This window comes from Manis javanica, chromosome 10 (assembly GCF_040802235.1).
Source record: "Manis javanica isolate MJ-LG chromosome 10, MJ_LKY, whole genome shotgun sequence".
Lineage (NCBI taxonomy): Eukaryota > Metazoa > Chordata > Mammalia > Pholidota > Manidae > Manis > Manis javanica.
This window is the reverse complement of record NC_133165.1, coordinates 16547598-16563315: the sequence shown is the minus strand read 5'-3', so window position 1 is coordinate 16563315 and position 15718 is coordinate 16547598. Positions and strand designations below refer to the sequence as shown.

Here is a 15718-nt window from a genome sequence, read left to right as displayed (position 1 = left end):
TCAGCCATAAGAAGAAAACAAATCCTACTATTTGCAACAATATGGATGGAGCTAGAGGGTACTATGTTCAGTGAAATGAGCCAGGCGGAGAAAGACAAGTACCAAATGATTTCACTCATATGTGGAGTATAAGAACAAAGCAAAAACTGAAGGAACAAAACAGCTGCAGACTCACAGAGCCCAAGAATGGACTAACAGATACCAAAGGGAAAGAGACTGGGGAGGGTGGGCAGGAAGAGGAGAAGGGCAGTAAGGGGCATTATGATTAGCACACAAAGTGGGGGCGGGGCACAGGGAAGGCAGTATAGCACAGAGAAGACAAGTAGTGACTCTACAGCATCTTACTATGCTGAAGGACAGTGACTGTAGCACTGCAATGGGGTATGTAGTAGGGACTTAATAATGGGGGGAATCTAGTAACCACAATGTTGCTCATGTGATTTTATATTAATGATACCAAAAGAAAAACAAAAAAAAACAGAGCAAAATTCATCTTCCCTGACACTTATAATGTGCTTTTACCACTCTTTCCCATCTCAGAAAATAGCACCACCAAAAAAATTAAAAATTGCAGCAAGTTATCTTGTGGATATTGACATAATGAGAGGGAAAATGTCTATAGCCACCCCAATATTGAAGAACAAATCTGGAGGACTGATGCTACACAACTTCAATACTTACTATAAAACTACAATAATCAAGACAATGTAGTATTAGTGAAATAATTGAACCCAGAAACAGACTCACAGAAGTCTTTTTGAACAAAATCAGCTGGAACAGGACATCCACATGCAAAAAAATTAAAAACTAAGACAAACACTTTACACCCCTCACAAAAATTAACTCAAAATGGATCAAAGACCTGCAGTTAAATGCAAAACTATAAACTCCGAAGAGACAACTAACACAGGAGAAACCCTGGAAGACCCTGGGTATAGTGATGACATTTTAGATATAACACCAAAGGCACAATCCATGAAAGAAATAATTGGTAGCTGGATGTCATTAAAATGAAAACTTCTGCTATGTGAAACACAATGTTAAGACAGTGAGAATATAAGCCACACTGGGAGAAAATATTTACAGAAGACTACCTGATAAAGGACTGTTATCCAAAATATACAAAGAATTCTTAACAGTAAGAAGGATCACAAAAAATACCTAGATTTCTGACTTGAACAATAGTGGATTTTGATGCCAACTACTGAAAGCCACCAAGTTTCACATATTTTCTTTTGAAGATATTGACTTTCAGATCATTCTGAAAAATCTAAAAGTAGATATTTAAAAGTTGTTGGTTATACAGTTACAGAGCTAATGATTTGGATCCATCAGCATATATATAGATAGTAACTGAAGTCACCACAGTGAAGGACATTTCTGATGCAAATACACAGAACAAAAGGAGAATAAAGTCTATGAGAGGTGAGTAACAGCAATACAAAGAACAAGTACAGAAAAGGAAGAACTGCAATAACACCGGGGAATATAAGCAAAGTGGTAAGAAAAAAATTAAGAATCAAGTGATATCATATTACAGAAGAGTATTAGAATCACTTTACAAGACCTCTTTTTACTTATAAAAAAAGAAGAGTTACCTGCATCAAACACACAATTACTCAAGTTGAAACAAGAATGCTGACAACAAATAAAACCAGCAATATGGATCTCTGTTAAAAGTTTGTATTTGCTTACAAGCTTAAAACAGTATTTCAAAAAGTTTCAACTATTAATATTTAAAAACCCTTCATATTAGGCTTGTTTATACATAAATGATACTACTATACAAATTCAAAACAGGAATAATTATTACTAAAAAAAACAAAATAGGTGCTTTATCGGGATGCTGGGAAAAAGATAGCAGTATAAGAAGCAAGGCAGAAACCTTCTCCCAAAAACAATGCTTTATGCCCACTACGTTACTAGGTTTGTAAGGAATACTGCCATAATTGTGAATAACTGTGCTACCTGATCTTATTCCCAAATTCAGCTCTATTAGTATTCTAAAAACAGAAATGTTTTGAAACTATTTTGAGGGGAGGATAGGTACACTGCAAAAATACCCAGAATAAAAGATTGTTTCTCTAACTCCAAAAAGTTTGTAACATTTTACTCCAGAATGTTAACACAAATCTCTAATACAATTCCAAAAAGAATCCCCCGCCCTGCCCTTAGCTACAAAGTTTAATTATAATGCTCAGAAAAGCAAAAAAAAAATAAACAGTATCATCAAATACCACTATTTACTGGAAGCTTTCTTTAGCCCTCTAGGAATTTTCACATTGTCTGTGGAAAGAGTAGGATGTATTGTATTGGGGCATAAAACACTGTTATTCTGAACTATCATGAGAACAAGATTGGCAGCATTGAGATTACAACTAGAGAAATTTTCCACTAAAATAGATATTTTAAAGCTTAGCAATTTGGATACAAGACTCATGAGTAAAATCCTATATTTAGATTAGATATTAAATATTTAGAAATTTAGATAAATCATGAAATTCCTAAACAACCAACAAGTACATGATTGGACTCCACATTTTTAGTATGTGTCACTACTGATTTCTCCACCACTACTCCTACTTCTCAAAACAGTCCCTTCTTCTCTGTAGGTCTTCTTTCTTCTTCCTTTAAACACACACACACACACACACACACACACACACACACACACACCAACTAATTATCAAAATCAACTCTCAGACTCTTGATTAAAATTGTGATACATACTCATTGTAAGAAACAGAAAATACAAATAAATCTCCCCTAATACCACCAACCCAAAGATAACTGCAGATACATTTTACAGTACATTAGTTCTTAAACTTTTGAGATTACAGATCCCTTTGAGAATCTGATGAAAAATAAAGCTCTTCTTCCTGATCATTATATTCTTTTACATAGAATTTTAGCGGTTCATGAGTAGATTTCAAGTTAAGAACACCTCATATATATTAGATGGAATTTGCTTTGTATCATATTTTTGTAATAGCTCTCCCTCTCCCCATTTAATATAAATAGGTAATAATTTTGGTTTTCTACAAAATCAGCTTAATGTCTGTTTTATAACTGTTTATATTAGTATGTACAGCTTATAACCTACCTCACTGTTAGTAATTTAAATTTTTCCAGTTAAGGACTATCATACATGTTCATTTCTGATATATTAAATATAGTGAACTATCCTAAAGAGATCAAATATGATAGTTATCAAATATACCTGGTGTTTAAATTTTACTACCTGTGAGTTTAGACAAAAAAAAAATCCAGAAAACATTCTTCTAGATGTAGGTCAGTGCATTTGGTAAGAACAACGAAAAGATTACATTCATTTTTATCTTACATGCATCTTCCAATCAAGCACAGTACTATTCAGTATTTTTTTCAGAAAAATCTTCAACTAAGCAAATGAAAAATTCTGTGTATTAAGAATAGAGATCCCACAAAAACGTACATGAATGTTCACTGTGTATTATATATTCTAACATAATAATTTGTATTAGCCAAAAAGTGGCAACAACCCAAATGTCCATCAATTAGTGAATGGTTAAATAAAATGTGGTATTATCCATGCATGCTACAACATAGATAAATCTTGAAAACATTTTGCTAAGTGAAAGAAGCCAGAAAGGCAATATATATTGTATGATGCATTTGTATGAATTATCCAGTGTAGGCAAATCCATAGACAGAAAGCAGACTACAAGTTGCTGAGGACTATGAGGAAGGGAACACTGGGGATTGACTATTTAATGAGATATGGGATTTCCCCCATTTTGGGGCAGGTAGTGGGGAGAGTTCTGGAACTAAACAGGGCTAATGGTCTTACAACAGTGTAAAAGTACTATAAACTACTTAATTGTACTCTTTCAAAAGATGATTTTATGATATTTGAATTACATCTCAATAAAGCTCTTAAGGAAGAGATTAAATATAGAGTAGCATGTTCAGATTAGTGGTTAATTTCCAAGAAATATAATGCATAAAATGCACTTAAAATTGTATCAAATATTATTTTTTACATACTTATTTTATGACTATGAAGATACTTTAGATCTTATTAGACTTCAAGATCATGAGAACGAAACTTATCTCCCAATACTGCACTGTACCTACAACAAATTAATGATAGCTAGGAGACTCTGAAATCCAGGGCCACATATATAGAAGTTACTTTCCAAACATAAAAAACAAAAAAACCCATGTGAAAAAGACAAAATTCAATTACTGGTAACTTCCAGTTCTTGGAGTCAAAATAAGCTAAATCAGACTCTGAATCAAACACCCTACCTTCTACCCACATCAGGCAATTAATGTTACCATGAAGTAAAGCAACATATGCTGGTAAAATGAGCAAATTATTATCTGTCTCATCTCATACAAGTTATTAAACTGCACCATGTCTCAGTTTCCTCATTTGTAAAATGGGGATAATAGAACATTTCCCTCATTAGCCTACTGGGAAATTAACTGAAGTAACACACATGGGAAGTACTGTAAATAAGTGTGTGACACACAATAAACATTACATAAATTGTAGCTAATCTTTATCTTCCAACATAGATAAAAATTCACAAATCCATAAGGGAAAAGAATTCAGTCCCCAAAATGTACCAGTATATCAGTTACTTTTAAATTATTATTTTGTGATTTTCATGTACATTTGCAAAATCCATTAACCAGAAGAGCCACAGCTATGGTATGCCCTACAGCATTCAGTAAAACATAAAGCTAACGTGCTAATATAGAAAATAAAAGCTCTTGAGAAAGAACAGACTTCTTTAGAAGACAGAGCCCCAGAAGACTGGTCTCTCTTCAACTATTAGCAGATACTTCTGGTTGTCTTTAGAATTCTTATCTGTAAAAAATTTGACTGATTTTTTTTTGGTTTGACTCCTGATCAACAAACCAAGAAGTTTCTTGCGACAGTGGTTCTCCAAATATATGTGCAATCAAATAAGAACTACTGGTTTTAAAGTAATGGGTATAAAGAAAGTTCCCTTCAGAAAAAAGTTATGTTGTAACATCTTAAATCTTTGCATGAAAACTGTTTCCATATAACTTATTCACTTTCTAAACAAAGGTTCTATTCAATTTCCTATGAAAGACCTAAAGAATCAAGTAACACCTGAAGGTTTGAACTTCTGTGTGATGAGTTGAAACACAGCAGATCTTAGATAATTCAAAATAAATATCTTTTAAAGGTGATCCTTCTCTTTTTTTGCCCCACACTAAGTGAAGTGTCAAAATGAGGGTTACCTGAAATCTGGCAGAAATTGTAACACCGCATGTGGACAGCTGTGGCTCCTATTGAAGTAAGCGGGTAAATGCATGAGGTGTGCATTTTGGGTATTCTGATGTGGCCTGGTTAAGCTGGACAGTTTCCTGTATTTACGAAGTGTTTCTCATGAACAGAATTGTGCATAAGCAAATGCAAAATATGTGTTATGGTCAAATTGTTCCCTGCTATTATCAATTAGGACAAATTCAAGTTTTTAAAACAAGCATTATAGTAGAATTGACTTTGGAAGAGAGTGTTACCTCTTAAGAATCACAATCACACTGTAACCAAATAAAGAAACCCAGGTCCCCTAAAGCAGTTATAATGAGGGTTTCTTGTACATTTACAGTGCACTTCACTGAAAAGGAGAAAAGCAGAAATTGCCCAGTTGATAGCAGCCATTCTTTATACAACTTAAAAGTACAGAGACTCTTGTTACATTAGAGGAGCAAAGCAGAATGCAAAATTGTACATCCATTATACTCACAAATAAAAAGCCTAGAAAAAGAAATTGGAAGTAAATAATAGTGATTGACTTGGGTGTTAGGGCTTAAGTGGGTTTTTCTAATCCAAGGCTTCAATAGTGAGGATTGCTTTTAAAGTTAAGGTAACAATTTTTAGATGATAGTATAAAAATTCTACCCTGATCATTTTTAAGTAATTGCAAAAAAATTATAGGGGAAGAAAATTCCTAATAAAACAACACAAATTATAATTATAGTTAAAGAAGTATAATACTAACATGAAACATTACAGATTTGAAAAAAGATTTTTTGCACCTACGTTTTAGCTAAGGCAATGTTAATTCTTTCTACCATTCATATCCTGATGTGTCCATGCTCCTTATAAATACAAAAACTTGTAATATTTCCTCTCTTATAACTAATTTATACTCAGAGGAAATGTGGTATAATAAAGGGTTCACCCTATAAAAGTCCTTTTCCTCATTTTGGAGAGAAGATGCTTGCCCTACTGCCTGACAGGTGATGAAGGTACAGATGTTCTGCATACCATTAAAAGCTCTATAAACCTATTAAAAGCATAACCTACTAATGTTAGTGGACAGGAGAACAATTAAGAAGCACTTATGACTTTGCATAAATGTTAATAATCAATACTGTATTAAATATATTTATGAAGACAAAAGGACCAATTACTATATGAAAATGACCAAACAGTATTTGTCTTGTTTTCCATATTTTTTTATCAGTGCCATTCTTGATGGTTGAATTACATGCTTAAATAGAAATGGTAAACTATACACCATGGTTAATCCTGCCCTTTGCCTTTTCAAGTCATTCAGAACTATACTGCCCTTTTTTTAAGCGCATGAAATATGAAGATACCACATCAAGCAGGGTATATACAGCCACACATCTTACACTCTGACTTGCCCTTAAAACCTTTTTTTATTTTATCCAATGCATTATAAATTTAACCAAGTATTGTATTCTATTAAGAAAAATTACACATTGAAAAAAACCATTAATACATGACTCTGATCTCTTTCCTAAGCCTTGTTTTAGAACATTCATGATGCCCACCTCCAAATAGTTGCCCAAAGTTATTTAATCATGTTTTAAAAAGGGACTCGGTGAATATGTAAGATATGTTCTAGATAAACAAGAGATGACTCAGTAAAATGATAGCATGATGAGAGTGAGTGCTTAACACACTCAATGTTCAAAAAGTAGATTCTTGATATTTCTAAGAAAAACTCAAGCATTTAATCTGTAACTTATAAGAGCAAACACACAAACTAGCCTTGTGGGTGCCTGTATTCTGTAAGGACTTTTTGAAAGTTTGTCTAGCTTTATACATAGCAGGGCCCCCTTCATCAGTGGTTTTGGTCACCCGAGGTCACTGCAGACAGGCAGCGTATCATCTCCTCAGCTGTACTGCCAGGTCAGCAGTAGCCTCAAGCTATGCCCAATGCCTACGTCATTCACCTCACTTCATCTCATTGCCCAGGCATTTCATTTTCTCACAGCACCACAAGAACAAGTGTGAGTAACTCCATATACTTCGAGAGAGGAAGAGAAAGACACCATGTGCACATTATTTTTATTACAGTATATTGTTATAATCATTCTATTTTCCTTTTGTTGTTAATCTCTTACTGTGCCTAATTTATAAATTTAATTTTATCACAGTTATGTATGCATAGGAAAAAACACATAGTATTTATAGGATTCGGTTCAGTCCACAGCTCCAGGCATCCATCCACTGGGCAGTCCTGGAACATATACCCTGCAGGTAAGGGGGAACTATTACAGAAGTTACTTGTTTTAGTGAAATATTTTCTAACATGTGATGCCATATTTCTATCCTCCTTTTCTTATCCCTGTTAGCCAGCAGATACCTCACCAAGCAACATCCACTCTCTAGTTATTGCTACAACTTGCTGACAGATTAATCAAATTAATCAACTGTTGATATACAATATAACAAATTCCTGTAGATAAGGAATTGATAATTTCAGATACAGATCTTAGGTTTTATATTTTTCTTGTTTTGCATGTGTTTTTCTTTTTAGACAGTATTCAAACTATGACTTGATGTGAGCCAGTGACTAATGACTAGAAACTGAAAAAATAAATTTTTTTGTTTTGTATTAAACAGGGTTAAACATTTGAAAGCTTAAAAATAACAAATCTTAAAGCTATGAAAATAAAATAAGAACAAGTATATGAACAGGTCACAAGTAAAATAATGGTCTAAAAAGCTTAAAAAAATACACCATATCAGGAAACAATTTTCTCCAAAATAAAGCTTTTGATGAGGATTTAGAAGAAAATTATTCCTTTACTGATTCTAATTATAGAACACAAATCCAAAAAATGCCAATCATAACTTAAAGTTTATCAATAAGAACTAAACATGTACAACCAAGTTCAACAAACTTGATAAGCTACCCAAATTTACCTTTATTCCCCAAACCAAAAACTGATAAAACACTTTTTGGTTTGAGAATGTGGCCTGGAAACAGGCCAAATTAAAGCTATTTGATTGGCAACAGTTTCTCGCTAAAAACAGTCTTTCTGGAAAGTTTAAACTATTCATGTTAAGTAAAAATTACCAAGCAATGTATAAATATTAGAAGCTTGAAAGAATCACAGGTTTCACTGTACCTAAATCAAAATTATTCATAAATGAGGATAAAAGTAGTAGTGGTAGCAGACATATCAAGTGTTCAGTGGAAACGGTTTTAGACTTACTCATTCAGTTTTGATTATCTTGTCTTTCTGTTCTGTTTCTATCGCTAATAGATATTATGGTTCATGATAAAAATAGAGGTTTATTTATATGTAACTTAGTATTAAAATTAGAGCTCCCTTAATGAAAGTTTTCTTTTAGATGGAATATAATAACCAAAAATTTTAATCAAGTATCCTAAATTTCAACATATAAAAGGAAAACATAGGTTTTACACATATAAATATAAAGGTAGATGTCTTGTATAAACATGTCTTCATTATTCTTTTATATTCTTTATTGTTTATGGGTTCTGCAGTCATGTCTGAATTTAAATCTAGATTCCGTGGTTACTAGTCTTAAAAACCTGAGTGAAAGGATTCTACCTCTTTAACCCCTCTTGCCTCATCTACAAAATAATAGTAAATATTGTGCCTACTGTACCTATATTATAAGGTAACTAAGAATTGAACAAGATCTCCACATAGATAAAGTACCTGGATATTATAAGCACTGGGTAAGATTTACCATTTTCCTTTGATTATTAGCACAAGTTTGACCACATCTTCTGCAGCCTTTATGGCTTCAACAAGAAAGGAGGAGGCTAATATTCCAAGCATCTCCATTAAACAACTTCTCATACCTAATTCTGATTTTCTTCCTATATACATACACTCAAAACACATTTTCTTGTAAAAACATCACTCATTGTGTAGAGTGGTGCTATGTACTTGCCATGGTATGAATGTTTGTATTCCCCAAAATTAGTATATTGAAACTTTAAAGTGCATGGTATGGTATTAGGAGATGGGGCCTCTGGGAGGTGCTTAGGTCACCAAGGTGGAGTCTTCATAAAGGGAATTAGTGCTCTTATAGAAGAGGCTCCACAGAGCTCCTTCGCCCCTTCCACTGTGCGAGGACACAGCAAGAAGTCTGTTAGTCTATAAGATGGAAGAGGGCCTTTACCAGAGCATGACCTTGCTGGCTGGCACTCTGATCTCTAACTTCCCACCTCCAGAACTGTGTGAAAAAACTTCTGTTTTCTGTAAGCTACCCAGTCTGTGGTATTTGTTATAGAAGCCTGAACAAACTAAGGTAGGACTGAATTGTATACCACGAAAATTCATATGCTAAAGCCCATGACTATAATGGTAACATTTGGGAGGTAATTAGGTTTAGATGAAGTCATGAGGGTGGGGTCCTCATGATGGGATTAGTGATGATCAACAGAGACAAAGAGAAGCAGCTCTCACTCCAGGTCACCTGGCACAGCAAGAAGGCAGCCGCCTGAAAGTCAGGGAGAGACCCTCATCAGAACCCGACTACGCTGGTACCCTGATCTTAGGCTTTACAGCCTGCAGAACTGTGAGAAAAATAAACTCCTGTTTAAGCCACCCTGTATTTTGTTATGGCAGTCCAAGCTAATACAGGCTGTACACTATTTTCCATATTTAAACACATAAGGGAAAGTGACTTGAGGTTTTTATTTTGTTTTCATCAGATGCATACAAATTTATGGTATGTAGTTTTCAAAGTCTACAGGGTATGTTAGAATAAATCATGGTCAGACAGACACTATACTCCTGCCTACAGTGTAATTTCTTTTTAATAGCACAATATTAAGGTTTCTTATTTTTCAGAAAGCTGACTGAAACAGTTCTAGTTAGTTACGACAGACAAGGTCAGGCAAATATTACACGTCTACTAAATGTTTTAAGTCTTAAGTTAAGGATTCTTACCTTTTGTATCTGCCTGAAACCGTTCTAGATGGTTCCTGTAAAGTAAAAATAATGACATATCAGTTTGGGTGTGTGTGAAAACACAATTCCAGATTATATAAAACAGTTGATAGAGAATGTCTAATTTTGAAAGAAACTAATTTGGAACAATTACCATTACTTTAAAAAATTCACATTGCTAGTCAAACAAAATTAAGACTCTATATGATTTTTCAGACAAAACCAATCTTTTCGTAAATTGTATTCTTAATTGTGAAGTATTCTAAAAGCTCAGAAAATGGACAATGGGAGCATCATTCACCAATCAACTTAAATCTTTTCGCAAGTCAATAAGCACAAAGAAACACAACATTATACCTAAGAACAAAACCCCCTTCCAGTCTTTAGTATGCCCTAGGTTAAAAAAAAAACCTACATTTCACCATAGCATCTAATGACTGATGCCTATTTTTAAAGACAGTAAAAAGAAAAAGTGAGAAAGTACTTTTTATTCTAAGCTATAGAAAAAATTTTTGAAAATTAACATTAACCACTGGGGTGGGAAAATTATTACTTTGCAACTAACCAGGGAGCCATTTTTTTGTTCAGTCTTCTAATAGCCCAGGCTCTCCAAATATTCTTGCAGTTTCATTTTAATAAATCCAGTCAAAATTAAATGATGCGTCTTTCTGAAAACTGATAATAACACTTCTTTCTAGTTAGCCATTAAGTCTACAAGAAAGACCCTATAATTAAAGAATTTCTGATCTGGCTAAAATCAAAGAATAAGCTCACTTTATAAGATGACCCAATTCCAGACTAAAACAGAAAATACTGACTGCACGGTGCAATAAATGACATATCAATGTAGGAAACCATATGGTTAAGAGTAAGATTTAGATCCAAGTTCCGACCTGATAGGCCACTCAATAGCTACCAGACTGTGGGTAAGTCACTCAACTTTTATCCTCTCAGTTTCCTCAACTCTAAAATAGAAATAACAACACTGTCTATTTTATTAGGTTGGAGAGATCAAATGACAAGTGAGAAAAACTAAGCACAACTCCCTCCTTTATAATAGGCTTACAATGTAAATTTGATAGCTAAAATTTTTGAAAAGCCTGGGGTATGGAAAAACCTTTATTGATTATTATGTGGAATTTTGATAAATCTGTCTTAATTATCCAAGTCAATAAATGTGCATTAACAACAGCCTAAATCACCTATTTAAATACAACTTCATCTCAATTGTTCATATGTCTTACACCCTAACTAAAACATAAGCTTCTGGGACATGGGGCCTCCCATATTTGATTCCTTCTTCCCCAAAAGCTCCAGTTCAAATAGGATGCAGTAAATATACGTACTGACAACGTACGGAAATAATGTCCATAAGCACTCTCCAGTTAACAGAGAAAGCATCACTGACCCTCCCCACGAGCAGCCACTGAAGAGCAGCAGCCAGGGCTCCTGGCTACCCCATGGCCATGGGCCTCACCAACGCCACAAGGTGACCAAGGGTGGAAGCAGGCCGAGGCACAGCTGCCGCTGTGGGCGCCACTCCAGGTTTGTGCGGGACAGGATCACCAAGAGGTATGCGGCTTCGACCGGACGAGCGGTGTGCCATGGAGCCGCTCAAGGTCTCCCAGGGCAAGCGGCCCCCTGATCATCAAGAGAAGGGTGGGGACACACATCCGTGCCAAGAGGAAGAGAGAGGAGCTGAGCAACATCCTGGCAGCCATGAAGAACGCTGCAGCCAAAAAGGGCTGAAATCCCAACCCTGTGTCTGTCCTTAAAACCTTTTCAGGAAAAAAAAAACAGGAAAGAAACAAAAAGCACTACTTTGAAATTAACCAGTCGCAGGAAGTCACCAGGTGAAAGGATTCTAGAGGTGCCCACGTGTTGTGGGTTCGACCCCTTAACAGGATCACCCCTGGGGAAACTATGCTTTGACAGCTGGTTCTAAGGCATTTTAACCCTCCCTTGGGCCTCACCTGTCCTTACAGCGGGGACTGTAACAAAAGCCTAGCAAGGAAACTATTTCTTACCCGCCTGTCATTGAAGTGGCAGTCCCTAAAGATGAGGTCAATGAATCTTTGTACTTTATACACCAAACATGTAAAACAGGTCTCCTTTTTATAAAAATATGGTATACATAAGCGAATAACCACAAAAAGCATACTTATAAAAATCTAGTTTTTAAATTATTTTCGAAACCATAGTAACTTGATTAAAATGTTTTAGACAAATTTAGATAAATCAGAAAGCAGTATCAAGCTTACATGTATCCATTATAAGTACCTTTTATTGAATGCTGATAAATTCATATTCAACTCTTTCCTCAAAGTTTCACAGAAAGTATTACAACCTACATTTTTAAAGGTTTTTTCTTTTAAAAATTCCCTAATCTTATTCTGTATGAACGAAAACTAAGGCATATACCTTAAATGTTATCTAAGTATGCATTAGAAAAAAATGTTAGTAATGCCAAAAAATCACCTCTATCTCATGTTGGTTATAATTGAAATATTTCAAAAACATGCCATTACTTGATTACTCAGCCTACCTCTTACTGAACTGGAGTAAGAGCAATTGCTAAATGAGAATAGCCCTTGTTAGATTTACTGATTTGTGGTTTACTGATATACTGATTGAGATGGTATGAACAACCCGGCAATAAGTAATACTTCTTAAACTTAAAATAGGCATTTCTCCTAATATGGTAAGACTGACTAATATGGATTTACGGCAGAATTTTAACAAGTTCAGAAATGTGAAATGATGGCATTTTCAGCAACAGTATATATATATATATATATATATATATATATATATATATATATATATATATATATATATACATAGTAGCATTATATTAATTTTATACTTTGAGCCAACTATAAGTGACTGAAAATAAGTATCAAGACAAGTTTTCAGTTACGTATACTTATAATAGGAACTTGTATAGTATCAGTTTCCTGCATTTCTTACAGATTTTTTTTTAAAGAACATATCACTTAAAAATATCTCGAATTTTACACTATATTTTCTGTATGGCTAGTTTGGTGCAACTGATAAAATTACGCCTCTGCTATACTTGATCAAATCACTCCACACTCATATACACGATATGTAACAATTAGAATTTAAGCTTATTTCTAGATAACTACTATTTTAATAGTTAAGAGTCTGCTGCAAACACTTGAAGCTTATTCTCTATTGGCAGATTTTAATAGGTCTTTTATTAGGTTATACATTTTGTAGTTAAATGTTATTTTACAGTGATTCTACTAATCAAATTACATTTCTAAACAATGTTATGTCCCTGAACTGGACAGCCTATGTTACTGGTAAAAGACTGGGAGGGCAGTGGTAGCCTGCAATGCAGCTAAAGTCTCTTAATTTTAAGTAGGAAATGCTTGATGTCTCTACATAGTAAAACTCTTTGTAAATATAAACTCCACCTTAGATTTGTTAACTAGAAGCCTCTATATTTTTATGGCCACAAAAATTTGCAAACAAAGAGTGACAGTAATTACTGTAATTGTTTAAGTTGACAGTGCAATTTTAAATGGAAGGAGGAGGAGAAATACCAGTATCACTGAAACTGCTTGTAAAAAATACAACTGTTAAGACTGCTATTGGTCTAAAAAGTTTCAGACTATGTAATTAGACTTTCTAATAACCCCAAAGTCTGTTATACAACTGATTTAAAATACACTTTTCCTGAAACAATTTTTGCAATGGGATAGTTTATATTACTGAAGGGCAGGGGAAAGAACTATGCAGAGCTTAGAAAATGTTGGCGAAGAATGAAGTGTTGTGTGTAAATTTAAATAAAATATTCTGCTTCATTCAAGCTTTGGATGGTCAATAAGGAAATCCCACGAACACCGCCTGTGCAGAAGCAGCAGCAGAGCACAGCTCGTCAAGTATAAGCAAACACAAAAGCATATGTGAAATAAGATCAGACAAATCTAAGTCCAGTAGAATACAGCAGAACAATACCAAAGTTTTTCAAATAAACTAATTAATACTAGTCAGAGCCCTCAGTGAAATTCTGGCATAACATGGCAACTGTTCTTCATAACTAACTTAAAATATCTATATGGTATACACAATGTAGCAAGCTACATTGTTGAAGATGAATGAAAAAGTACTGTAATGTAAAATTGATAAACTAGCTAAGAAAATAAAACAAGAACTTTATCAAATTAACAAAAATTAAAAACAAAAAAATACATCATTCCCCTTCCTTTTCTAACAATTCAGTCCTAAAGTCATTAGGTCAGATAGAACAAGGTAAGGTGGGGAGGAAACACAGCGGCCCAAACCAGGGTATCAGAATTCTGGAGCCCTACATGAAGAAAAACTAGCTGGCATGAGAATCCAAGTCCATGCGAACCGAGGAGAGCATCCATATAGCAAGGAGACTTGGCCGGGCCTAAGTGAAATAGAACTGAAGCAGAATGAGGAGAGAGTGTCTACAAAGCAGTAAAACTTTGAAAGCAGGTGATCGGTCCTGAGGCAAGATAAGAAAAGGAGTCCCAGGAAGGGATAAGCAGAATGTGATGCTCATACATTCATTAGGATGGCCCAAATGGGTTTTAAAGCACCAAAGGTATACACTCAACGAGCAGCCTGACATGGGGAATTCATAGCCTTTGCAGCAAATGGAGAGCATCTCTGCAGAGGGATGACCAGGGGTGACTGCCAGAGCCCAACAAGAGAGGACACTGTCCACACAGTGCCAGAACCCAATTAGGTTGATGAGGAGCCCCCAAGATGAAGCAAAGCAGCATGAGGTCTCAGAGTCTAAGCAGGAACAAAGAAAGGCCACAGGGAAAAGCAGCCTGTCGTAGGATAGCAGAAGATCAGCAGGGTGAGGAGGGAATCCATGGAGACAGGTGATTTGGAGTGGGGAGTCCTAACTCAAGGCAGGGTTAAGATGGGATGCCCATCCCCGCGGGGATGCAGAGGATGCCCAAGCCTAAAAAGTATGAGGAGAGTAGTGTTCACACACCAGAGAGCCAACATGGGATGTCAAAGCCCACCCACCTGTGGTGAGGAGGGCCTTAAAGGGTGGGGAAGGGGTGACAATGGAAGACAGGTTACATACAAGGGAACTAAACAAATAAGAAAACATATTAAGGATAACAGACATCTGGTTTCTCAATGTCACAAAAGGGAATTACAAATACTAAAATAAACCCTATGGTTATCAGATTAAAATTGAGGTATTAGTATAAATTAATTTCAGTATCTACTTAGATGATATAGCTAGGCAGGCAACAGACAGATGTGTATACATACGTAAATACATACAGACATACATTTTATAAATTTGTACATAAGAGTGGGACTAGGAATGGTGGCATCTCAGTAACACAAACATACCTACAAGCCCAGATCTTGGATTCAAAATATCATTTTCCAGTAACAGGACTCAGGGCTCCTTGGAGAGACGCCTGTTTCCAAGGCTGTAGTAGGAAAGTTAAAGATGAACCCATACCATTTTATTATG

The 15718-nt window shown here is 35.0% G+C and overlaps 1 protein-coding gene and 1 pseudogene across 1 annotated transcript in view; one reads left to right on the top strand and one right to left on the bottom strand.

The window, feature by feature from the left end:
* PAWR (pro-apoptotic WT1 regulator) overlaps positions 1 to 15718 on the bottom strand; it is a 102678-nt gene that overhangs the window by 13124 nt on the left and 73836 nt on the right. The window contains exon 4 of the mRNA XM_037010684.2: positions 10216 to 10250. Coding sequence (XP_036866579.1) covers positions 10216 to 10250 — 35 coding nt within the window. The remainder of the gene's footprint in view (positions 1 to 10215; positions 10251 to 15718) is intronic.
* LOC118970951 (large ribosomal subunit protein eL36-like) lies at positions 11489 to 13002 on the top strand (annotated as a pseudogene).